The sequence below is a fragment of the Lepidochelys kempii genome, chromosome 7, assembly GCF_965140285.1.
Source record: "Lepidochelys kempii isolate rLepKem1 chromosome 7, rLepKem1.hap1, whole genome shotgun sequence".
In the NCBI taxonomy this organism is placed as follows: Eukaryota; Metazoa; Chordata; order Testudines; family Cheloniidae; genus Lepidochelys; species Lepidochelys kempii.
The window spans coordinates 28922043-28949173 of NC_136386.1; the positions used below are offsets into that span (position 1 = coordinate 28922043).

General features: G+C 39.8%; 1 protein-coding gene across 2 annotated transcripts in view; it reads left to right on the forward strand.

Moving 5' to 3' along the window:
• BICD2 (BICD cargo adaptor 2) overlaps window positions 1-27131 on the forward strand; it is a 169107-nt gene that overhangs the window by 116849 nt on the left and 25127 nt on the right. For both annotated transcript variants that reach the window (XM_073351569.1, XM_073351568.1), the window contains exons 3-6: window positions 4490-4642; window positions 7250-7702; window positions 9086-10105; window positions 11526-11677. In XM_073351569.1, coding sequence (XP_073207670.1) covers window positions 4490-4642; window positions 7250-7702; window positions 9086-10105; window positions 11526-11677 — 1778 coding nt within the window. The remainder of the gene's footprint in view (window positions 1-4489; window positions 4643-7249; window positions 7703-9085; window positions 10106-11525; window positions 11678-27131) is intronic.

Genomic DNA, 27131 nt, shown 5'->3' on the forward strand with positions numbered 1-27131 from the left:
CTCCAGAAGTCCTAGTCACACATACGGGTGAGCGCAGCACCAGTGATGACTCGGTAACTGGGGTATGGCTTTGCAGTGACTCATTCCCAGACTAGGCTAACCTGAGTGCTCAGACCCAGGTGCCAATCACCCAAGTTAACTCTGGAGTGAAGACATACCCTAAGAGAAACTGAAGAGAGAGTCACCTGTTTGTAGACTTCTGAATTACATTTTCTCTGGTTCTAATTCCATTGACTTCAGTAGGGCCACAATTTCGCCCTCTCTGTGTGGCTGTTTTCCTCTAAATTAGAGAGGTTATTCCCAAGTGTTTAGTGCCATTTGTCTCCCACATAAAGGAAAATAAAAGTAAACGTCTCTTTGAATTTGATATTTTTCCAGTTTATCTTGTATGCAGATCGAGAAATTGGTGTCAGTGATAGGGAATAGGCCTCACCAAGTAAAACAATTGCACCGTGGCATATAAGGGATAATGTGGAATTGGCCTGCCTGGCTTGTTGCCAAGAAAATGTCTACTGTTTCTAATAGCTCTAACTAATATCTGTGCTGTAAAATGGGGATCCCTGCAACAACTCATCTGGGGGAAAATAAGAGGAAGAAATTCCACTGATAAATATCCTAACAGGAGGGTTGATACACAGGTCAGAGAAAAGGTCTGTGTGCTTTTGAATGAGCAGAACCATTTTAGGATATAGTCAATTGGATGAATATCCTTTGCTGTGTAGAACGAGAGAGAAGATTTTTGTGTAGCAGAGAATATTCCTTAGTTTAGTAGGAGAAGGAGCTCTGGCATGCTGATAGGCACTAACACTAGGTTGTCTTCTATACTGTCAACAGTCGTTTGCCACAGCCATTAATTGTGTGAACGAGTGCAGTGTAATTTCCTTTGGTATGTAGACCAGTGGATTCAATCCATGCACTTGGTGGATATAATAACAGTGTTTTATATATGGAATGGGAGAAATAAACAGCAGTCCCCAGATTTCCAAGCTTTGGCAGTTGGGCAACTATATGAGACAGCCAGGGACCTAGCTATAATGTCTGCAACTAGCAACATTCATAGATGCTTGGTGTACATGTGATAGGAGTAAACGGAATGTACAGTCTGTAGACAGCCAATAAATCAGGGTTATAGATCTTCCTTCCGTGCTCAGGAAGGAAGTCAGCTATTTTAAAATCTGGGCTTCTTGTACATATCTACAGACAATGCTCTTTCTTGTGAAGAACAGGACAGGAAAAGATTTTAAAATGATTTTAGACCTGCTTACATCTGCTGCTCTGTCTGAATCTCCTTAAAATGCTCTCTGCCCCAATCTTAAATAACCACTCCAATGCTTTCTCCAGGCCCTCCTATTTGCAAAGTTTAGGTCATCCAACCAAGGAACAGAAGCAATGCTGTGTGACTATGGTGACCAAACACTGTGAATGCTATTAGTGGGCCTCATGAACAATCCATAAAGTTTGCTGAAATTTTGTTCACCTGGATGATTCGCTGAACCATTGCAAGTAGCATGTTAGTTTAAAAAAATCATAGCCTTTCACAGAAAAACTCTCACAGCAAAAGAAACTAAATTTGTCCGATTACTAACTGCGAATCTGAAGTCCACCTCTATTCCACACACACAACTTGGCTTAAACTTATGTGAGAGATGGGATAATTAGAGTACTGAAGAGGAGTGTAACCTTGTTTTTCAAATAAAATGATTAAGGATTTAAAGAACACACCTCAGAGTATCTCATTTTGAGACTAACTTGATGGTGTGGGGAGAGTTGTTCACTCACATGTGGGGTACCGTTGACTTCACTGGGACTTCACGTGGGTAAAGAACAGGCTTATAATTAGGTATAAAACTTGGAGATGAATCTGACCTAGAGATGAGTTTGACCTAGGAACCTTTTACGATTTTAGCTTGAATTATTTGGCTGCAGAGTCTTCTTTCCTGCTGGGATCTGGCACTTGAACAGGGGAGGGAGTTCTGACATGCATTCGTGCCTGCCTATAACTTTCGGCTCTTTAGAATACTATATTTATTTAAAATGCCCCTCTGCTTCACAACGGCTCGGGTGTCTGTCTGTTCTAACCAGTACTCCTTTGTAAAATGGAGGGAAATATTACTTGCAAAAGTGTTGTGAAGCTTGATTCATTAACGTTTGCAAAATGCTGTTAGAATCTCTTACAAAAGGCATTACAGAGGCACAAAATATTAGCTGGGCTATTTGCAACTTTAGATTCAAAACTGTGCAGGTTTGCCTGGTTTGGGCCTTCCATTACAAGCTATGAATTTTACTCAGCTAAGGTTTGTTAGACATTTCATGAATCTATCGGTTGAGCCTAAGCCCAAATTTCATTTTTGCACCAAAACCATAAACTCGGAGAAAAATGCATATGAATTGAAAGGAAAAAAAGATCCCACAAACCTCTGTGACTCAAAATCCCTGATTCCTTCAATGCTGTAGTTAAAGTACAAATGATCTCTTGAAACGTCATATGCAAGGTGTTAGTGGTTCTGTTGTAGAGCTGTGATGCATGCCCTGGAATATGGGATGCAATGACCTCTCATTTGCATTGTTGACTGCATTTTAGTGTCTGTTTTAGCCATTAGCTAAAACGGGCTATTTTAATTTAGCCTCCCACTGTGCTAGGGATACTCTTTTCTTGTCTGCTAAAAGTAAATAGACTAATTTACACAGTTGACTCTCTACCTGAGGAGGGAGGGAGCTAGTGTTAACTTCACTGGATTTGTAGTTCTAGGTGACTCAGCTCCACATATGTCCTGAAAACACAACACTCTGCTCCTGGCATCCCTCCTGCAATACGTCTATTTTCTTTGTGTTGTGTCTTTCGGTAAATGCCTATCTGACATCTGTACTATGTATCACAGTTGAAGAGGCTGCTGATTTGTACACAGTGTTTTGATGAATTTGCAAGCAGTGTTGATGTTCTGGTTTCCAGCGACCAGTAGTAATAACATTATGCTAAAAGAATCCAAAGTAGCTCTCTTTACTAGTTTGCATACCAGCACTGGAAAAGTGTGAGGCACTTTTGTTGTATTTTGGCTAGACTGCTGGGTTGAGGATAGCAGAAACAAGATGTGATAGCCTTAATTGCTGAATTAATAATAGACAACCCCTCTCCTTTTATTTTTAGCTTTTTCGTTAATTGTTTGAAAAGATATTATCTTCACTCTATCAAGTGTACAGCTGCAAAATATTTGGCTGCTCTTCTATGGCTGAATATTTTAAACATTTTTTCCTCTGAAAATATTTTTGCTAACTTTTAAAATATATTTTTCACTGTTATAGTTCAGTGTAGCTTGAAGGAAAAAATATTGTGTGAAAAAGTCTGGCGAAGTACAGTGAGGCATCCGAACAAATGGAATTTGTGCTAGCTCAATATTTATTTGTGTCCGCATATATATGTCATGTGACTATAACTTGGTTCATTATATTGGTTTTTGTACTCGCATATCCCTAAGTGCTTTCCAGGGATAAGCTGGATGGTTGTGGTGACTGTGTACGAAGACATAGGATTTGCTCAGCAATGTCTTGTACAAATCTTGGGCTATTACCAAAAGAGGGAATATTGGCCAACTCACCAGGCTGGCCTAGTTTTCCTGATTTACATCTTGGCTTTCATCAGAGCTGTGCGGATCTTCAGTTTCATGTCTCATCCAAAGGAGAGACCTCTCTTAATTCTAACTGTGCAGTATCCCCAAATTACGGAGCTGCATTGTCAGCCCTGGGGATGGGCTGAAGTTCTGGTGAGGGGCATAAGCAATGAGACCTAGTATTCAAATATGGGTTGCCTAAAGCTAAACACCTCAGTCTGTATTTACCCTCTTAAAAAGGCCTTTTTGTTTAAATGCCTAAAGATGGATTGAGGTGAGTAACGTTCTTGTCCTGTTGCTTACAGCCTGTGAGTGAGAGCTCTTCTATTAGAGCTTGTCTACACTACCCGCCGGATCGGTGGGCAGCGATCGATCCAGTGGCAGTCGATTTATTGTGTCGAGTATAGACGTGATAAATCGACGGCTGAGCGCTCTCCCATCGACTCCACCAGAACGAGGAGCGCAAGTGGAGTCGACGGGAGAGCATCAGCTGTCGACTTACCACAGTGAAGACACCGCGGTAAGTAGATCTAAGTACATCAACTTCAGCTACGCTATTCATGTAGCTGAAGTTGCATATATTAGATCGACCTTGCATGGTAGTGTAGACAAGCCCATAGTGTTGCTTTCTCTGTTACGTTACTTCACATGAGGGAGGGGTAGTCGCCCCGTAAGATAAGCAAGTAGGTCATCATTAATTCTTGTGTAAAGTACTTAATTCCCTGAGGCTTCAGCTCAGAATGAAAAAAAAGATAGGTTCAGGTTAGTCTCATTAAATAACGAGGATGTATGCACAGTTTAATATAAAATTGAAGTATTGTTCATATAGTGATAGCTTTAGATAGTTAATATAGACGCTTATATTTTTGGTGGTACTTTCACAGATCAATCAGAATGTGGAGACCCAGAGAGCCCGCTTGCGAGATGACATCAAGGAATATAAATTCAGAGAAGCTCGTTTGCTGCAAGACTACACTGAGCTCGAGGAGGAGAACATCTGCCTTCAGAAACAAGTGTCTGTCCTCAAGCAAAACCAGGCAAGTATTGAAATAATCAGCATGGCTCCAGGCTGCTCCTGTGTGCTCAACATGCTACAACACGCCTCCATGCCCATTAGCGCATGTGCAGCCACGTCTCCCCACCCTCAAAAGGTCGCTGCTGGCTTTCTGTCCACTACAAAATCAATCCTCTTGGACTGAAAGTTCTTCATTACGGTACCTTCATCTCTTCTCCGCCTATACCCCCACTTGGTCATTCCCTTCTACTAGTTCTTTGTTGCTCATCTAAGTCCTTCCACTCCCTCCTTTCCTCTGTTGGAGGCTGATCCCCTGCTACATCAGCTATTAGGAGTTGGGTTTCCTTGCTGCACTTGATTCTTCATCCCCTTTTAAAATACATCAGCCAGTCTCACCTGTGACTAATATATTTTTTGGACAGCTCTTCATGTTGGTGCTTGCTACTTCTGTTGCTCTCCTAATGTTCTGTCTTCTCTGACTCCCTAGTGTAATATTTTAAACACTGCTATAATTGCTCTGCATTGTCAGATACACGTGTGATGCACATGCTGGAAAACTAAGTAATATTTTATTGTACAGTCCTAATCATCTGCAGATTCTCAGGAAAGGTAATTATGTATTTGTAATGAGTTTAGAATTTTCTCGTGTTACTGTTTCAGACAGTCGTTAGATCGGAATTATTTCTATTCTGTCTCTGAGCTGTATACAGATGAAAATCTACTGATGTCTAGTTATTCTCCCCTCACCCCCCCGAGATCTTGTCAATTTCATTTTATAAACCCGCATACAGCATCGTAGTTTGGGAGGCTTCAGAAAATACTGTCACGTTGCTGAGTCAAGAAGCACTTGGGAGAAAAAAGTGTAGCTGTGCCTGCCTTAGAATATAGAAAACATGAAACAAACTTATTGGGATTTGTTTTTAACCTTCATTTTAATTTCTACCCCCCCCACCTCCTCACCCCCCCCGAAGAATTAAAGGGGCTGTTGAGCAGAAGGCGTTTTTTCAACTAGCTGTTGTGAGGTGTTCCAATATATTAGGTGCACCTCCAAACCTGCCGAGGGGTCCGCACAAGCTCTTTGGGGTGGACTGGCCGTACAACTGGGCCTCCACACCACCTGTGTGCTCAGAAGAGGGCTCCGTGTCAGCCCCAAATAGGCCAGCACGTAGGGTGAGTTGAGGGTGGGCCAGGACTATGTGGATCTAGTGGCCCGAACATCACACGTTGAGGAAACACGGTTTGGTTGAGGCAAATGAATTCCAACTCATACAAAGCACTCTCACTTATGAGTTTCCCCCTCACTGAATACATTGGTCTAGGTCTTCAGCTGGGGAACTGGCTTATTTGTACATACTGCATTGGCAGCCATAGTAGGTCCTCAAGAAAATTACTGGGAAACAGAACAAACAATGTTATCCTCCTTTCTTGTTTTTCTTTTTCCCCTCTAGCCAACAGGATTTCACTTTGGCCCTGTAAAGGGAAGCAAGCGAAATTGCCTAGCTATTTAAGTCTTTGCACCCAAAGCCAATTAAACTCACTAATGCTGACTTTGAGCCTCAGCCAACTTTGTCAGGCGGTGTTTGGTAGATGGCGGTGGTTTCCAGCAGTCGCTGGTTATCATTTTGTGTCCTGGATCCTTTGATAATGTGAATTACATCCTAAATATACCTGTTTGGTGGGTATATTTAGAACCAAAGTAAGTAATTTTTCTCTTCATGACATTTTTGATTTTTTTTTTTTTGCTTTTCTCCATCCCATAATCCCATCCACTGAATGTTACTAGTTTTTAATTAATCCATTGAGACAACCAAACGAAACCCTCAGCTTTTCCAGACCTTCATTTGCAAAGCAGAATTAACACAAAGGGTGCATGTCCTAAGTTATGAGTCAGAGGAAAAATAAATCCGATAATACAGTACTTTGCACTTCTGCTACTCTCTTCTCTTCCAAGGAATCCAAAGAACTGTACAAACATTAATTAAGATTACAACACCAATGCACAACAGAGAGTTTTCTCATCATTGTACAGATGAGAAAACTATGGTAGTCGTCAGATTTCATATCGTATTGTCAATATAGGTTTGATTTGAAGATGTCCTAGTCTGTGCTTAGTAATAAGGCATTTTGTGTACCTTTATAATTATAGGACCCTTCATCACGACATCTCAACAGTTTTCAACAGGCCATTTCAATGGAGTTACACATAGTGAATCAGGCTCACAGCGTTTAAATCTTTGGTTTTAAATATGTTGAGGGTTGAGTTTGTGTGAAGTTTGGCACACAGATTTACTGGTCGAGCAGGTAGCTGGCATTATATGCTAGGGAAACCTGTTGGGTGCTGCCTCTTTTCAACATGATGCAAATCATAATTATTCTAATTAATCTGGAGTAGATCAACATCATTTAACAGTTTCCTCAGAAAATGTTTGTTGAATGTACTCTCAGAGGTAGATTAAATGAACGATGTCTGTAGTCATGGTGCAGGAACTAGAGTCCAGAATCTAAAAATTATTCCCCTTCCACCATAGTTAACTAAATAAAATGTACATCAGTGAAGTGTTCTGAGATTGCTTTGTGACCTCTTACAGTCAGGCATTTTACTGATAGTGTTTTATCATATGTTCTCTAGGTGGAGTTTGAAGGCCTAAAACATGAAATCAAAAGGCTTGAAGAGGAAACAGAATTCCTCAACAGCCAATTAGAAGATGCTATACGGTTGAAAGAGATCTCAGAACGCCAACTTGAGGAGGCCTTAGAGACCCTGAAGACTGAGCGTGAGCAGAAGAACAACCTTCGTAAGGAGCTCTCTCATTACATGAACATCAATGACTCTATGTACACCAGCCACCTGAACATCTCTTTGGATGGACTCAAATTCAGCGATGAAACCACAGAGCCCAATAATGATGAAATCATGAATGGCTTTGAACAGAACTGCCTCAGCAAAATTAGCAATGGCAAGAATAATACGTCCACCCCCAAGAAAAATGACAGCTTTCCTCCAGCCCCAAGCCTGGTATCAGATCTTCTGAGCGAGCTAAATATATCAGAAATCCAGAAGTTGAAACAACAGCTTGTGCAGGTAAATGTTAAGATCCTAGATAATAAATCTGTGTTACACTAGCAGTCTGAGATTACCGTGGGGTAACCCAGTCTTCTCAAAAGATCTTTTTCATTCAGTTACCCACAGTCTGATGGGTCTCCTGCAAATACTAAAAGTGGAGCTTTTTCACCTGTCATAATGTACTTAATGTGAATTTACATTTAAATGTACTATAATTTCTGTCTAATGCAATTCATAGTCTGATGAAAATGAAATCCATTTTAATTTGCTTAAGAGTCTGCCGTGAATTGTCATTTGCATTTTCTATATTATAAGCAAGACACCCAGTACTGAAGAATATAAAACAAGGCACACATGAGTTGCCTAGAGCTTGCTGAAAATTTTCTGATGTAATAAATGGGATTTAATAAAAACATGGACGGTAGGGGTTGGGGGAATGTTGGTTTTGACAAAAATTTTCATTTTTTCAAAGTGAGAAATATCGGGGGCAAATCCCTAAATTGTTTTCAGAATTGTGAGAAAATGCCCACTTAAAAAAATAGTAATACCCCAAAAAGTGGGGGAAAGAAAATATATAAACATTTGAGGGGAAGTTAAATTTTCATTTTTAACTTAAATGGAAGAAAGTAGCACTTTTGTACTTCGCCGGAAAAGAAGATTAAGGGAGACAGCGGGGGGTATCACCACTGTGTCTCATTTTACTTCCCCTCCCATGCTTTCTTCCCCCCTGCCCCAGTGGAAAAAGGGGAGAACTTTATAAAGTGAGAGTAGGATTCCCCCCCGCACCAAAATAAACAAAATTCAAAAAACTTTATTAAGAATTTTTTTATAGAAAAACACAAAACTAGTTTTGACCAGTTCAAGAGTTCTCTGAAGGTTTAGTGCCCTGTGCTGCAAAGTAGGGTGACAATAGTTTGATGTCTTGTCTTTTTTTGTTGCTAACAGGGCTAATCTGGGGTTGGTAGTGCTATGCCAAACTGCCACTATTGACTGGCTTCACATTTTTATTGTTATTTATTATTTTTACAGTGCCCAATCATTTCCTAGGCACTTTATGGGACAACACTGGTTTCAGCTTAGCTTTAATTGAAAGGATAATGGTTTTACTAAGAGGCCCAAACTGTGGAAGGGGAAGGTAAAACAGGAAAGAGTGTGTTTGTTTGAAATTCCTTAATGGATGGAAGAACCACCCTATGATGCAAATTAGTAATGGTGCCAGTAGGTTTTAAGACTGAGTTTAGTGTAAATTGAGTTACCTTTTCCACAGAGTGTAAGGGACCAAGTTTCTGCAGTTGTATGATCTTTTATTGACTATTTACCATTTTCTCATATGATTGTACAGAATAAAGCTGCACAAGTATTTGCTTCCAGAAAATTAACGTCTGACTTTATGTATTTCAGATGGAAAGAGAAAAAGTTAATTTGTTATCTACACTCCAAGAGTCTCAGAAGCAGCTGGAGAACACCCGGGGAGCCCTTTCAGAGCAGCATGAGAAAGTTGGCAGGCTCACAGAGAACCTTAATGCGATGAAAAAACTCCAAGTCAGCAAGGAACGTCAGTCTGCTCTTGACAATGAGAAGGAGCGTGACAGCCACGAAGATGGAGATTATTACGAAGTTGACATCAATGGGCCAGAGATCCTAGAATGCAAGTACAAAGTGGCCGTGGCAGAGATCGGTGACCTAAAGGAAGAGCTTAAAGTCCTTAAGGGCAAATATGAAGAGTGTGAGTCTAAATATGAGGAGGAGAAGAGCAGGTATGAGACTGAAAGCCAAGCTCTTACTGAAAAGATCACCTTGTTAGAAAAATCTAATAGGCAAGATAGAGAACAGGTAGCCAGACTGGAGAAGGAGCTGAAGAAAGTAAGCGACGTTGCTGGAGAAACACAGGGCAGTCTCAGTGTAGCCCAAGATGAACTAGTCACATTCAGTGAGGAGCTGGCCAATTTGTATCACCACGTCTGCATGTGCAACAATGAAACTCCAAACAGGGTGATGCTGGATTATTACAAAGAGGGTAAAGGAGGACGCAGCAGTCCAGAGGGCAAAGGTCGAAGGTCTCCAATCCTGCTCTCTAAAGGGCTGCTATCTATAGACCTAGGAAAGGCCGAGAATGGAAGTGGTGACAGCAGTCCATCTCCAGTGTCATCCCTCCCATCTCCTGTGTCAGATCCTCGGAAGGAACCCATGAACATTTACAACTTGATCGCTATAATTCGTGATCAGATCAAACACCTACAAGCTGCTGTGGACAGAACAACCGAGTTGTCCAGGCAGCGCGTTGCCACCCAAGAACTTGGGCCGGTAGTGGACAAAGACAAGGAAGCTTTCATGGAGGAAATCCTGAAGCTGAAGTCCCTGCTAAGCACCAAGAGAGAACAGATAGCAACCCTGAGAACTGTACTAAAGGCCAACAAACAGGTGAGCAGGTTTTGCAGGGATGAAACCCAGGTTTTACACACCTACATCATAAGCAAAAGCTTTAAAGAAAATTTGGCTAGAATGACCCTTGTTGCCATTTGCCACATGCATTAGACGTTGCAGTCATGGGTGAGATCCTGGCTCCATTCAAGTCAGTGACAAAACTCCCATTCATCTGTGAGGCCTGGATTTCACTCCATGTACATAGTCTAAGGGCTGAAGTTTTGTGATGCCGAGCAGTCTAGAGAGTCAAAACCTTGACATACTTTTGCATTTCATGAGTTCCAGTTTAGCTGAGATGACAAGAGAAATGGAAAGTGGCTTCTGTCTAGTGCCCAGGGAATATATGAATACGTTCCTACATAATGTAACGCTATTGGCATCTTCTCTGAACTGGAATAGTGGGCTGTTGAAGATCAGGAGTAAGTACACTGACAAAGCGTTCTGGGCAAGCTTCATTAGTGACCGCCTAAAACTTATTAGGTTATATGTAGTGTAATGGATCAATAATCAATGAATTCACTGAAAATAAAAGGTAAAAATTATTTTCCTATTGAAAGAATTATGTTTGCTGGTCTTTTAAAGGGATTGTAAAAAGTATGTCCTTTCTAAGATTTCACCCACACACACAAACTCACAATTCAAACACTCCATGGAGAATGGTATAAGAACTTAAAAAACAAAACAAAAAAACAACAACCCCACCCCAGAATAAAGGAAGTCAAAACAAGTAGAAATAGAGATTTTTAAATTTTGGAGACTGGATTATGTCATTTTGATAACCATAGTAGCACAGCTGGATTAGAATAATTGTGATGAGCTGTTTCCAGGGTTTACAATGACAAATGCTTCAATAATTAATCTAAAATTAAGGTGATGTAAATTCAAATTTATCTCAAAGCATAGATGTTAAGATAAATAATAATTTTATAGTACATTATTTCAGAAATAGACTTGTACTCATCTTGTTTGTAATATTACTGTTTGAGAAATGTAATCCATTCTGAAAACTGGTGCAGTTTAGAAGCTATATGTAGTTGTAGTCCCAATAACTTGCAAATCGAGATTAAGTCCTCAAATTATACTGTTTAACTTTTTGTATCTTTGTTGGTGTTGATATGACTTATAGTAGCATTTGACTCAACAAAGTAGTGTTGGGAATATATATATAACTAACTAAATATCCTCAGGCTGACCTCCTTGAGATGGTGCTTTATGGTTAGAAACAAACTCTTTTTGTGCTCCAATATCCTAATATGCAATTCATTTAATCTGTCCAGGAAAAGGTGACTAGAAGTTTAAAATTTCAGTACTAAGTAAATGCTCCATTGTATGAATGGAGATTAAAAACCTCTTGGCTAACCACTTTATGAAGAGTTTCATTAACTGGTACATTTTTGTTCTTCTTGGTAAACAATAGACTGCAGAGGTAGCCCTTGCCAACTTAAAAAGCAAGTATGAAAATGAGAAAGCTATGGTTACGGAGACAATGATGAAGCTGCGTAATGAGCTGAAGGCTTTAAAAGAAGATGCTGCTACCTTCTCTTCTCTGAGAGCAATGTTTGCTACAAGGTAAAGAACACATGAACTCTTTTTGAAACCCCCAAACACTGCTTGTTTGTATGTGGAATAAATAGAATGTATTAGTTACAAGCAGCAGTATTAACTATGCAAGGATGCCATCATATTTGAGAGGAAAAACAAAAGAGGGATGCCTTTTTTCCTTCACATTTCTGCTGTTTGAAATGTTTCATTAAAGTGACCTGCAATTATGTTTTCCTATTGCTTAGGATAATGACAGGGATATAGGGATATAGCACTCTGCTGTAACAAATTATATTGATTATGGAGTTGGGGGGGTGTTCATAATGTGAAAATCAGGGGAGGGAGTAACTAGCTTCAATGACTTAAACTCAGGTTGAGAGGGAATTATGTTTAAAAACATAAAATGAACATTACATAATGAAGATACAGCTATAATTGAATCCTGCTGGTACATAGAGTAATATGGAAGGTGCTAGCAAGCACTGAAAAGTATATGTCTATATATTAATAAACTAAAGAAAAAATATTCTTAGAGCTGTAGATGCTGCATTTGGCACCCATCTCTCATGCCATTTACAAAGTTAACCTTATCAGGGTCGCTGCACTACTTCAGTGTGGAACTTGTTTGTGCCCTGCTTAGCTGTACTTCGTGGTGTTCCTGGAGAACTTGCTGATACATTACATGTTGTAAAAGGTGTGAGCATTCCATTGTTGATCTGCATGTTACTTGGAGCTGCCCGTCACTGACTTCCTCTCTCAAACCTACAAATCTTAGAGCTGGAGGAATGTTGGGGGAAACTAGTCTGAAAAAATCTTTATCTAAAGTAGGCAGTTCCATGTAGGTAGTTTTAAAAAAAACCCACACACCTCTTGGAATAACAGAAGGCTATGCAGGGCTATCTAAACAATGCAAGATGGCCAGGGCAGGTGTCATAAAGACCACCAATTAATGTAACTCGATAGTTTGGAAGTCTTGTTCTATTTATTTAAGCTAACCACAGGGGAGGACAGATCTTTGTGCGTCTTTACGCTAGGTACTTCTTATACCTTTTTCTTGTCTGCTGTGAGCAATTTTTACGCTGAAAGGATTTTCTGTGCCATGTCAAAAAGTACCACGGTGAGGAATAATGGGAACATTTGTGAGGACTCTGTGGCTTCATCTTCAGTGCACTTGAAAGGATGGCTCTAGAGCAGCACTCGCAGAAGTACATCACTCAAGTGATGATGGAGTTCAGGCAAAGTGCAATGTTGGATCGACAGCAATACTCTATTTCCCTGCAAACCTTTGCATTTGGGCTTGGCTCAGAAAGAGAAACCGGATATGGAGATGCTTTAAGGATGAATTGGCAGATCATTTTCCAACACAATGTAATGCCCAATACAGACTTTTTTTCCCCTTGTATTGTCCTTCCCTTGTTTATCCTTATTTAACACCGCCCATCCCCCCAGGTGTGGTGTTCTGTCCCATCTAGTAGCACTTAGAGAGCACATAGCCCTGGTCTACACTAAGGGTGGTCGACCTAAGATATGCAACTTCAGCTACATGAATAGCATAGCTGAAGTTGGCATATCTTAGGTCGACTTAACTGGCTGTGAGGACAGAGGCAAGACGACCGCTACCGCTCCCCGATTGACTCCGCTTCTGCCTCTCACGTTCGGGGATCGGTTTATTGATAAATCACGTTCGGGGATCGGTTTATCGCATCTAGACAAAATACGATAAATCAATCCCCGATAAATCGATCACTACATGCTGGTCTGGCAGGTAGTGAAGACCAGCCCTGAGAGAGAGAGAGAAATAATTAGTCTGCTCTACAGCCTTAGCTAACAGCCCAGTTGGCTTTTAGCTCATATGGTAGAGGCTCATGCACTAAGTTCCAGAGGCTCCAGGTTCGATCCTGCCCGCCGACGACCGGGGTCTGTTGGCGTTACATTTGCACAGTCCTGGACCAAATGTTCCCATGGCTAGTTTTAGATCAGTGAGAAAATGGCTGGAAGCAGGAAGTGGAGGGGGTGGGAAGGGAAAACAAACAGCCTATTCCTTTTTACCTTTCCTTTAAAAAAAAAAAATTTGTTAGGTAAAGGTAGTTGGCGCTTAAGTTTTTATTAAGATTTATACGTAAGCACAGTGTATTTTTCCTTTGATAGTAATTTCCCTCTCCCACTTTTGAAAATCCTCTTTTGGTTGCCCTAAAGGAAATTTTTTTCCTCCAAGTCATAGAGTGAGATCCTGCAGGGAGAATTTTCTTTTCTGTTTTCCTGCTTCCCAGCTTATTGTCATTGAAAACTCAACCCTGATCTTTTACAGGTGAGAAGGTGGATGCGAGCGGGGGGGGCCGCAGAGCAAAAGCTCTGCTGGGAGATATAGACTATGAGCTTGAGCCTGCATCCTTGATGCCCAGTGAGGTCAGTGGGGAATTTGCATGAATAAAGAACTCAGGAATGACTTTGTGTGCTTAATGCACTACAGACCTGCTTGCACAAATGAATAGGTAACATTTCTGAGATCCCATTTTACCTAGGCATTGCAATGAAAGAGCAATGAGCTGTCAGTAAGAGCACAGAGTGACCCATAGAAAGCAGAGGACTGCATGGATGGTAATTCAGTGCAATAGCCTTTCACATTTGAACACCTGAATTCATACTGTATCTTAAGTCACCCATATATGAGAGCAATAATCCACCCATCTGAGAAATTCAGAGATTTGCACAACTGAGGCTAAGTGGCAGACTCACATGGAGCTTGCAAAATTCTTCTCTTCCCCCAAATATGTTCCTCACTTTTATAACTGCTAAATTCACACACACACTGTGAAGAGTTAAAGATACTGGGCAGGGGCGGGGAGGGGAAGGAGAAACACATCTTTGTGCAGAGTTTAATCACTGGGATAGCTATCCAGGTTCAAAGCTTCATCTCATCCAGTATGTTGGCTTCTAGTAGTGGCTTGTAGTCCTACATTGGATGCTACAGCGGCTGAGATAAGCATGGATCTATATTATCCACAGGGAACTGGCCATTTTGTAGCATATGAGGGAAGCTGAAATCATAAATAGGTGTTAATGATCTGGGCATGAAAATAAGGGTCTAATTTCCTTTAAAGTAGGTTAATCCTACTAATTTGACAGTACTATCAACTATTTTCAATAAATAATGAAAACACAACAGGACTTGAGATGTGGACAGGGGAAGCCATGCAAATCAGAGTTTGAAAAATAGCTTTTTCCATTAGATATACCCTCAATAGTTTAATTTTAGGGTAGTAGACTCATATAAATGCTGGAATATCTCCCCTCACCTAGGGTGACCAGATAACAAGTGTGAAAAATTGGGACAGGGAGTGGTGGGGGGTGAGGGGGGAATAGGTGTCTATATAAGAAAAAGCTCCAAATAGTGGGACTGTCCCTATAAAATCGGGACATCTAGTCACCCTACCCTCACCTAAATAAGTAAATAGATAGACATACACTCATTTATCAAGCAGTCTTAAAATAGTTGAGTAATAGAACATAAAAGAGCAAGCAGAAAACTATTTAAGGCCCATGTTTTAATAATTGTGCACACAAAAATGTGCACACAATTACTATCCATGCAAATAGGGATCAGAATATTGAGGGATAGTCAAAATCTGCCATATTGATCTGAAAACGGAATTTTTCCACTTAATTAGGACTCTAGTATTTATTCATGAATCAATTCATAACAGTCAAATATTTTGTTGTTAATTAGCAAACTCTCCCCATGAGAAGAAAGATGCAATAGGTTTTCCATTTAAAATGCCAAGAGAAAAGTAAACTGAGTTTTCTTTCAGCTTTACAGTTGCTAATTGGAAGCTTGGATGGTTCTAATTGTTGCCATGCAACAAAGACTTGAACGTCTGTTTATTTTCCTGACTGCGGTAAATGTTAACTAGTCACTGTCTCCAGTTTTATCACTAATATGAAGTGGTGCTTTTCTTTTTTGACCTTTTAAAGGTACCATCCACTCTTATAGTTTAGCTGTCTGTCATCTGAAGCAGCTGTTGAAAGTGTATATTTCAAAATCATGAATCTCTGAAAAGTTCTTCATATAAAAATACACTGCCCAAGTTAACATTTTGGAATTTGGTATATATCTTAGGAACATCTGCACCTAGAATTCTAAAAAAGCAAATCAAGAAAATCTGTGTGCTGTGAAGAGATTCAATCTAACATAAATGGTTTGTTCTTAAAATATACTCATAACATGGAAGTATAGTTGCACACCTTGATATAAATTTTATTTTTTGAAAACTAGTAAATCGTTGCAAATTGAAAAGAAAAACTAAATGCCCTACAAACCACTCTTATTTATTAAAAATCTACCCAGTGCTATTTAGCATGTTGTAAATTGGTAGCTAACTTGATTAATAATAGTTGTTTTAAAGTAAATTCAGGGTTTTAATGCATATCTCTGTGATTAATTTATCAAAAACAGGAAAAGTTCTTGAAATGTAGTATACACACATTGTTTAGCTGTTTGTTTATTTTATCCACAAAGAAGCTGGTAAAACAGCACACATGTACAGAGAACTCAAGTGAAACAAGAGATCTTGTTTCATACATTTCCAGAAAAATATTTTAATCAAGAGGCTACTTCCAAAGAGCTATAAAGCTGTCAGTGAGGGTTCCTGTGGTTAAGGGCCTATATTAGCAGCACCAAATAAGGAAACCTCAATAATGAATTTAGAGGATTAATTATTCTGGAAGGAATTTTTATACAGGAATCTTATCAAATTTACACTTCCAAGTAGCTAGTTTTAAAAGTCATCAGATCTGAGGCAGATATTTAAAAGCACATACAGTAGTTGATTCTTTTTACAATGATCAAATCAGGTTATTTAAACTGTGGTTTTGTAATTTATTTGTTTAGAAGCTTGAAAATAAGATTTCTTTTCTATGAGACAGTTTTCCTGTAAAATTCTGATGAGATTGAAATTAACTTGGCTAAAATTTAAAGGTAGAAGAGGTCAAAATATGTTTCTAGACTGACAATTTTTTACAGAAAAAGTTCCAAAGGGCTTCATTTCCTAAGGCTCATTATGGAACAAAACACAATATTAGAATAAATAAGAAATATACCAACCTTGTAATTTAAACAGAAGTTAGTATTTTTTTATTAATTCAGTAAGGAAATGTGGAGGAAGGAGACTGCAGCCTTCCTGGCAGTTGCTTTGAGCCATCTGCACCCAACTGGGAATAAATCAAAACACCATGATTGTAATTCTCCAGCAGTCCCTAATACATGGGAATGGTGATTCAGCAGAGGTGCAGGGATTTACAGCATCTGAGGGTAAAGATCAAGAACACATGCTAGAATGAAAGTGTGGTTATAAGAAGTTGACTTGGTGAAGGACAGAAAATAACTGGCCCACAAGTCATTATTTAAGAAGCTATTGTACTATGGCAGACTAAACACAGGGCATTACTGCAGGTTTGGGAGAGAAGCTTCAGATATTCAGGAAAAACCCAAACCCTGATCAAGCAGGTATTAATTAATCACGAGCAAAGAAAAGCTGAAAGAAAGGAAGATACTTTGGTTTCAATTTGAAGACTGGCTGTCACTGATTCCATTGTTTTACTCCTTCCTCTTGTCTGACTTAGCTTGTCCAGGTCCTAAAAATAACACTTTAAGGTATTAGTGAACACACCTGCACCCTTCTAAAAAACCCACTGAACCCAGGATGTGTACATATGAAAAGTACATAATGATTTTTTTAGTGTGACCCTTATTATTCCCAGGACATAATTGACTGCCCTGTGAGTAACCTATTGCAAGCCCCTCGGGGGAGAGATTTGTTTCTTTAGCTTGCACAAAATTCCTATCTTATCATGATTTTTCTCTCTTCATAACTGAACACAGAATTGGCCAGGACCCTACCTACAAACATTCAGACCCTGCTACTTTTCAGGCAGGCTAGTCTCCAGAATTTTCTGTGCTGCACTGCCTCTCTCTCTTTACTACCCCTCTATTTATATCCATGAGTTGGAGCAAAGGGCCCAGATTTTCAAAGGCACTTGGGCATTGCTGCCCTTGCTCAGCGTTGTAACGCCTAACTCAGTTAGGAGCCTAAATCTCACTTTCAAAAGGGATTATAAGTGCTTCAATCCCATTGACTATTGATGGATTTTAGACTCCTAAATCCCTTTTGAAAGTGAGATTTAGGGTCCTAAATCATATAGGCATTGCATCGCTGAGTGAATGTAGCAATGCCCAAGAACCTTTGAAAATCTGGGCCAAAGAGACCAACCTGGTCTTCAAGTCAGTGTGACTCAGTAGAACAGTCATCATTCTGCCCCACAAGGACCTGACTCTGACACTTGGTCACCTTACAGCACTAAGAATACAAGAATAAGAACAATATGCCAAGATTCAGCAAAAAGACCATAGCATTAAGACTTACCGTGTCAGGAAATAATGCATGCGAAGATCAAAGCAGCTAAGGATACAAGCAAGATATTATTTCAGGATGAGAAGCAAATATCCCTGTAAAAGGGTGCAAATTCAACCGCAGACAGAAAAGCAAAATGAGACACTTATCCATTCCAAAGACAAAACATTTTCAAACATGGTGTTCGTGTGTTTTATGTTAGAATCTGAAACCTCAGATCAAATAAATCCATTCAGACCATTCTGCAGAAATATTTTGCCTCTTCTTCTAACAAAAGAAAAGTACTTTAGTTCTGCAAGGAGGACAAAATGAACACTTGCAGAAAAAAGAACTTGCCACAGCAAATTGCAGATTCCCTGCTTCAGAGTGAAGGTTGCTAAATCCACTGAGCAAGAGCCTGAGGAAAATGGTTTTATAGAACATCAGCAAACAGAACCTTACAGTGAATCTCGAGAGGGAAACCATCTTCCCAGAAACTAAGAACAAGTGAGAATGAGATGAGAATAGATGTTTTCCCTCCAGAATAAAGATGGAACAGTAATTAAGAAATGGCATCCTGCAGAGAGTAGATGACTTTGACAAGCAATGTGCAAGTGCACCTAGATGTAATTAACAAGTATCCTGACACTCCAGTATTTCATCAATAGGAGGTGAAGAAGAAGACAAACTCTGCAGCTAGTCAGCAGGAGGGAAGATGACATGTATTAGAAAATGCTAGTAATGCGAGGATAGTGCATAGTATGAGACTAGTATTAGAATTGGAGGAGACTAGTCCAAGAAGGCTATCAGAATAAGGGAACCAGGCTGTGACTTCTACCACCCAAACAGCAATTAATGAATGATTACTGTTCACCATCACAGAGAAGGCATCTAACTGGCGGTGTGAAAATGAAATGAAGTAAACAAATCTAAACACTGGCAGAATAGTTAAAATAGCAAAGCTAATTTGGAGGCTATCCTCTTGTTCAGATATCATAGGGCCTACAGAACATGAAAGAAGAGCTTAACAATGGAAGCTGTAAACTGAACCAGAGCACAGTTAAACTTACATGTAAGAGACATACATAACTAAGTGGGCTTCATATTGGACTGGGACAGTTTTGGAACAAGTTGTAGAATATTTCTACATTGGTAGAATATTTCTACATCTACAATGCTCAGTTCAGGGAAGCCAGATGGAGAACTTTGATCTTGAAAACTGGCTAGAGTGGAGTCTCATAAGGCCTGACTAACAGGCATTTCTCTCCCAGTTTCTACAGTCAGTGGTACGGTGTAGCTCAGGGGCAGTGAATGAGCCTATGTGTAACACGTTTTCCAGGTCCAGTACTGTGCACTGCCAATGTCCTATATGCAAGGAACAAGACACAGTGGCAGAAAAAAGAATTCAAAATGTGTTTGGTAGAAATGGTGTAAAATGACACTCGTGGCTTCTTGTACTGATTTATATATTTATATGTATAACAAAAATGCACCTATCCTAGGGTCTAGGCACTGCTGACAATAAGATTGAAAAATGCAATGAAAATGGCTAACAGCTTCCCTCAAACCAAAATATGACGGGAGCTTGAAAATCAATAATGTTCTGCTATCCCCGTGAGGATAGCTTTATGAATAGGTTCATGACTGGGACCGGGGAGATCTGGGTTCAGATCCCAGCTCTGCCTCGGCTTTCCTGTGTGATTCTGGGCAAGTCACATAATCGCTGTGTGCCCCAGTTCCGCATCTGCAACACTTGGGTAATGAGACTTCCTCACCTCACAGGAATGTTGTAAATACTTGGCAAATGGTCCTATTGTGTGGTAATGAGGGCCATGAAAGTACCCATAGATTAGAGCAAATACCAGCCCTTATCCCATGCTCTTTTTCAAAAGCTTGGAGCGGTTTTGAACTTAATAGTAAATTCTAAAGCCCCTTTCATGGTGAGTGCCTTGCCAACAGCTTGTCAAAATGGCAGCTTCTGAAATAAGAAGGGCCTTCATTGGTTAAAATCAAAACCTCAAGTGTCACCCAGTAACTAAAAGGTAGCTAGTGGTGGAGAGCAGCTGCAGAGGCCCTCTGTTCTGTATACGTGGCCTAGATGAAAATTAAATGGTTCACCAGGGTTAATTTCTCCCCTGATACAGAAATGGGGTTTCCTGTGTATTTCATTTAATGGTAAATTCAATTTTTTTCAAGTCTGGTCATGACCCTTCAATAGGATGGAAGTAGGCAGATCCTTGTGGCAGAGCCCCATTGCATTCCTTGGAAGTGCGGAAGGATTGAAGGGTCCAGCTGTGTGGATCTGACCTTGGCCTTTGTATTATGGAGATAATTCTCCTGGGAAATATCAAGCTGCAGAGGAGATTCTCCATGTGATTTACTTTTTAAACCGTTAATACAAATAATTTGCAAAAGTATTTGTTCCATATGGCTGAGATAAATGATCTAGGAAACTATATATTGGTTGTAATCTGTACTTGATTCTTCGCCAAATGACACCTAGCCCATAAATAACTTTCTTTAATGTGCAGTTCAGATGAGTTTTCAATGCAAGATGTCCAGGAGATTAGGGAAAAAATAAGAAAAGTCAGAGTCAAGATTTCCAATAGATATTTGAATTGGTTTGATCTCTAAGCCCAAACATATAAATCTGTGGTCTTTTCCTTTTTATCTGATTTTTGGATTCAGGTATTTTTTTAAAAATACATTTGAAAGAATGCCTTAGTTTACATGGATCTGCTAAGCATATGTGCTACAGATGCATGATCCCACACAGGCAGACAGGTCAAGATTATGAAGTGACTTCATAAAATATTTCAGACACTGGATTAGGACTAGGACCTTGATCCTGCAGTTGGATCCACACGAATTCATGTGCAGAGCCATACTGACACCACTCAGGATTGGGCCTCAACTTGTTTATTCACTTTGTCTTTAATGAAGGTCAATAACTCATTGACAATTTAGAGTCCAGTCCTGTGTGAGCTCCTCCACTGAAGTCCAAGTGGATGGGATAACTGCATTTCAGTTAGGTTGTGTTTTTCTTTTTCTTTTTCTGTTTGTTTTCCTTGCTATGCACTTTTATGTCAAGTCAGCCGAGGGCATACGGATACTTATCTTTGTCTGTGTATGTGTGTGTATTAATCTAAATGAAGTGAGTTGGGAGTTCAACACCTTCCAGGATTGAGACGTTAGTAAATGAAGGCTAACTTCTATAGCCCTTAGTCAAGCAAAATTCCATGAAATCCAGTGGGAGTTTGGCTTGAGAAAGAATCACAAAATTTGGTCTTATGTGAAAGAAAATTTGTAAATTAGAGGTTGTCCATCTAAAATGAACCACTGTAACTCGTGTTTTTCTCTCTACATTGCATGGTGAGCTGATGCAAAATATAAGCCATTTAAAACTTGGTGTTCTAATTAAATAAATTCAAAAGGTGTTTCGCTTGGCTCTACATCTTGCCTTCAGTGCCCAGTCCAAACCAGGGATCGTTTTGAGGTAGGGGAAAAACGAAGAATCTTTACTTCTGCCCTCTAACCTACAAAGCAGCCGTGGAACTACTGTGCATTTTCTACTGTCGCCTTGGGTGGAAGGGTAATGGAGCTACATGATGACAGATTCGCCTTCTTTTCCCTGACCCCTCTCTTCCTCCACATGCCCACCCCTCTAGCAGTATAAGCACACAGTGTTTCCTCTGCAGGTAAGGGCCTCTTCATTCCTGCTGGTGATGGTGGGTTGTTAGGAATTTTCTCATCAAATTTATTTCAAATGTAAAGACAGAGTTAATATGGCAGGTAGAAGCTAATACCTCTTATAGCCATGCTGCTGTTAGTCTCTGTTAGGGACCATGTTCATTTAAATGTCTTTTAGCCTCTGCTTGGATATATTTTCCATCTTTTAATAAAGAGGAAAAATTGTGAGACTTTAATCCTCTCTGCTCTTAATTTCTAATGTAGGTGACAGTTTAATCTATTGTGGTAGAGGCTAAAGTAGCTGACAATGTTCCCAAAGAGGCTTCTTCAGTTAGCTCTTTCTGCTTGTTATGCTATACTGCTTGCTTATAAATTGGCATTGTACTGATCACAACTGAAAATGGGAAAAGGTAAATGGATGTAAGTAAGTGCAGGTGCCAATAACTACATGGTTTGCATTTGCAAATACAGATCTTAGCACAGTAGAAGAACATGGCGAAACACATGATTAAAAATATATCAGGATTAATTAACCATTTTGAACACGCTGAAGTTCAAGATGATTAAAAATATATCCAGAAATAAGGAGAGATTGGCATGTGCAGTAAGTAATGCTAATGTTAAACTGCTTTGGAAAATGAGATCTTTAACCCTAGAGACATTGATATTCGGCATGTTTTTGATTTTTGTTTTTAAAGAATAATTTAGCTTTAGACATGGGCATTTTAAATGTTTTTAACTTTTAGTTTTATGGAGCCCTTCAGGGATTTTCCTCTCTCTGTATCATCTTGAGTTTGAGATTTTTTTATGGTATTGCTTATTTAAAATGTTACAAGTTGGTGGTTTCCTTAAATTCTTGTTTTCCTGGTTAATCATCAGTGATAAAGTAAGCAACATCAAAGCCTTATGTTCAAGGTCTGCATCATTATATATATATATATAAATAAATAGCATCATTCCAGTCTGTTATATAAATAACAGTACGTGCACAATAGACTTGAATTATGCTAATCTTATTTTCCTTTGTAAGCATGAAAGCTCAATTATTTTAGTTTCAAAAGTGTGTTTGGAACAAAGGAATCTTCAGTTCAACCCATCTACATTGAATACATAGTCTGAAATGTTGCTTTGCACAAAAGATAAATTTATAAAGAGAAGATATTTTGCTTTTACACCTGCAAAGCTACAAATCGATATCAGTTTATGTAAAAAAAAAACACACAAAAAACCAGTCATGATGTTAGTGTGAATTGTTATACTGCATTGATATAAGGCAGTGCTGGAGACCATGGTTTCTAAGTATAGTTAGGAAACTATACTCAGTTGAAACAAATGAAAACGGCATTAATGAACAGCCTGGGGGAGGAAAGCAGGTCAGTGGTCCCAGAAGACCAATTGTGTAAAGTCTGCATCCACTTCTAGTAAAACCTGGATCCTTTTCAACCTGTTTAAATGGACTACTATTCTTACATGCAAAGTATCACTTCTCTGGCTTTACAAAGGAATCCTGAATAATATCAGGCACAGAACTGGTTAAGATACTCATTTATTTCACTTACAAAATACTTTAGCTGAAAGAACCATTCAGGAGAATGGATTCAAGAAGGAGAGCCATGAAATGTCTCATATGTTAGTAAAACTCCAAGACATTCTAACCCACACGTGAGATCAGTAATTCAGGACAGTAAGAATCCCAACTATGTTTCTGCTGCTGCTGCTAGCAAGAAAGCACCACCTATATTAATGAAATAGTGTGAGAATAGGACGGGTTAAAAAAAACAACTCATCACATTTTTAAAAACCGTAAATCATTTTCCATTGTCAAGTTTATAATGGCATTCATTTGATGTTTAAACATTGCATTAGCAAAAAGCTTGATGGTGCAATAGTAGCCTTTCACAGGTGAAATCTTGGGATTTAATTACAACTATGGACTGAGTTTGTTGACCTTATTCTAGTCCCCTACAGGCATTTGTCCATGTTACCAAACTACCACCCAGTTTGGCACAACTGACAGCCTTTGATCAGGAGACGCCTAGATAATCCTCAGCTTGCAATGTTCCTGCTATTAAGGTACATTAGCAAAGCTGTGTGGGAAGCTGTACTCTGTTTTTCTGCAGTGTTCTTGTTCCTAGCCAGCCTTTCGCTTTCAGGACTAAAACTGAAATCCGCTCCCCCTCACCTCCTCAAAGTCTTTTAATACAAATTTTGCAATGGAAATCAAATGAATGGCTGCAGCAGTTATAAATCAGCCTCACTGTAGTGAGGTTGGGAGCTGAAGTGTGCAGTTCAGATTGAAAAGAAATTGATAGTTTGGTTCTATCTGTAAACGGTTAGAAAAGCAGAGAAATTTTGCTCTGATGTTCATCCTGTGTGATCCTGTTACCTCAGTGAGGACTGAGGGGTAGATGTAGCTGAGGGTAGCCGCTCTGTGCAGGATCAGCTTCCAGCAGTCCTGCACTAAACGCAAGTGGTGTAAACTGGGACCAAATTTCACCTAATTAATAGTCATGTTTTAGGGCCAGATCACATTCTGCTGCAGGGGAAAAAACCAAGAGGTCACAAGATACTATGAAAACTCCATGGCTTATGGTAGCCAAGTTTCCAAAGAGTCAGGTTGGAGGAAGGAGGTGGTAGATTTGCCTCCTCATGGTGTCCACCCAGTGTGTGCTCCCTCTTCCAAACATCATGGATGTCCCAAGAACTGAAGGGAAATCCCACAGATCTCTGGCCATCCTGAGATCTTTAATCCCTTTGGGCTATTCCTTGTCCTTTCAGCCTCCCCCTTCACCTTTTGGCAACAAAATCCATCTCCATCTGCCAGCATAGAGGGGATGGTGCAGCAGTTAGTGCTGATGGGGTCCAAATGATTCATTCCTGTGAACATTTCTCTGCAGGATTGCTGGGACATGCTGCATAAGGCAGCTATCCCCAGCCACACCCACCCCACTGTCCTCGTTCCAAAGGTGGGGAAGTTCTGCAGGGAAGTTTACATGGGACTGCAGGGAAGCTTACTGGGAGGGGAAGGGAAATGATGGTCCTAAAGTTTAATTTCTCCTCCATCCAGCATATTTAGGGACACTTAAACTTGTTTCCTGTTGCTTCCTTCCTTCCTCAATACCAGTGACAGATCAGAGGGGATGACTTGGCCCATAGTTTAGGAAGTATCAAGTCTGGTTCCTCTAGTTTTGGAGTGTTTTTTCAATTTTGCCTTGGAAATGTATCTGTTGTATTAAACTCCTTTCCCTATTTACATAGGGTCTGAGGTACCCACAGTTCTTCACCACACCTTCCTGTCCATGGCATGGATTTTTAAGTCTTACAGTTGTAGTCCTTTTCTCTTCAAGCTTCTTTTGACAGAGTCTTTCCATCTTTCCTCAGTCTTCCACATCCTTTCTTGCTCTCCTCTTTCTCCCATTCTTTTCACAAGTCCAGACCACCTCAAGCATACTCTCTCTAGCCTATCTGTCACTGAGAGTCCCAGGTTTCTTCCTCCTAATGAATTCCAGACACACACTGTCAACTCTCCACTTACCTGCCATTCATCCCAGTCTATTATTTTCTACTATCTGTATCTTTTTTTCTTCCATCTCTGTAAGATTCATCTTTTCCAAACCACAGAGCAAGCAGGGACAAACACATGCAGCATGCACTTTACCTTTCAATTTGTTACTTAATTACAGATCTGCCGCCTTTTTCAGTGCTGCCCCAGCATACTTGGGTTCTTCTTTTCAATTCTCTGGATTCTTTCCAATAGCGCTAAGTGTACTCCCTAAGTACACAAATTCTTTTTCCAAATCAGCTTAAGAACGGCCCTACTGCATCAGACCAATGGTCCATATATCCCAGTAACCTGTCTTCCAACAGTGACCAATGCCAGGTGCTTCTGGGGGAATGAACAGAACAGGCAATCATCGAGTGATCCATCCCCTGTCGTTCACTCCCAGCTTCTGGCAATCAGAAGGTTGGGGATACCCATGGGGTTGCATTCCTGAGCATCTTAGCTAATAGCCATTGATGGACCTATCCTCCATGAACTTACCTAGTTCTTTTTTGGTCTCAAAGTTATACTTTTGGCCTTCACAGTATCCCCTAGCAATGAGTTGCACAGGTTGACCGTGTGTTGTATGAAGAAGTACTTCCTTCTGTTTGTTTTAAAACTGCTGCCTATTAATTTCATTGAGTGACTCCTGGTTCTTATGTTATGGGAAGGAATAAATAATACTTCCTTATTAATTTTCTCCACACCAGTCATATCATTTTATAGAACTCTATCATATCCCCTCTTAGCTGTCTCTTTTCCAAGCTGAAAAGTCCCGGTCTTTTTCATTTCTCCTCATATGGACAGTATTCCATACTCTTACTCATTTTGGTTGCTCTTTTCCAATTCTAATATGTCTTTTTTGAGATGGCATGACCACATTTGCAAGCAGTATTCAAGATGGTGGCGTACCATGGATTTATAGAGTGGCATTATGATATCTTATGTCTTATTATCTATCTCTTTCCTAATGTTTCCTAACATGGTTAGTTTTTAGGACTGCCGCTGCACATTGAGCAGATGTTTTCAGAGCAGTATCCAGAATGACTCCAAGATCTTTCTTGAGTGGTAACAGCTAATTTAGACCCCATCATTTTGTATGTATAGTTGGGATTATGTTTTCCAATGTGCGTTACTTTGCATTTATCAACCTTGAATTTCATCTGCCATTTTGTTGTTCAGTCACTCAGTTTTGAAAGATCCCTTTGTAACTCTTTGCTTTGGACTTAACTATCTTCAGTAATTTTGTATTGTCTACAAATTTTGCCACCTCATTCTTTACCCCTTTTTCCAGATCATTTATGAATATGTTGAACAGCACAGGTCCCAGTACAGATCCTTGGGGGACACCACAATTTACCTCTCTCCATTCTGAAAACAGTGACCATGTAACCAGTTACGGATCCATGAGAGGACCTTCTTTCTTATTCCATGACTGCTTACTTTGCATAAGAGCCTTTGGTGAGGGACCTTGTCAGAGGCTTTCTGAAAGTCCAAGTACACAATATTCACTGGATCACCCTTGTCCATGTCTGTTGACCCCCTCAAAGAATTCTAATAAATTGGTGAGGAACAATTTCCCTTTACAAAAATCATGTTTGACTCTTCCCCTAACAAATGGTGTGTCTGATTCTGGGGTGTTTTTTGTTTTAAACTATAGTTTCAACCCATTTGCCTGGTACTGAAGTTAGGCTTTCCGGCTTATAATTGCCAGGATCACCACTGGAGCATTTTTTAAAAATTGGCATCATGTTAGCTATCCTCCAGTCATTTGGTACAGAAGCTCATTTAAATGATAGGTTACATTCCACAGTTAGTCGTTCTGCAGTAGCTTCTCTCCTGAAGTGTCAACCACCCACCCTTC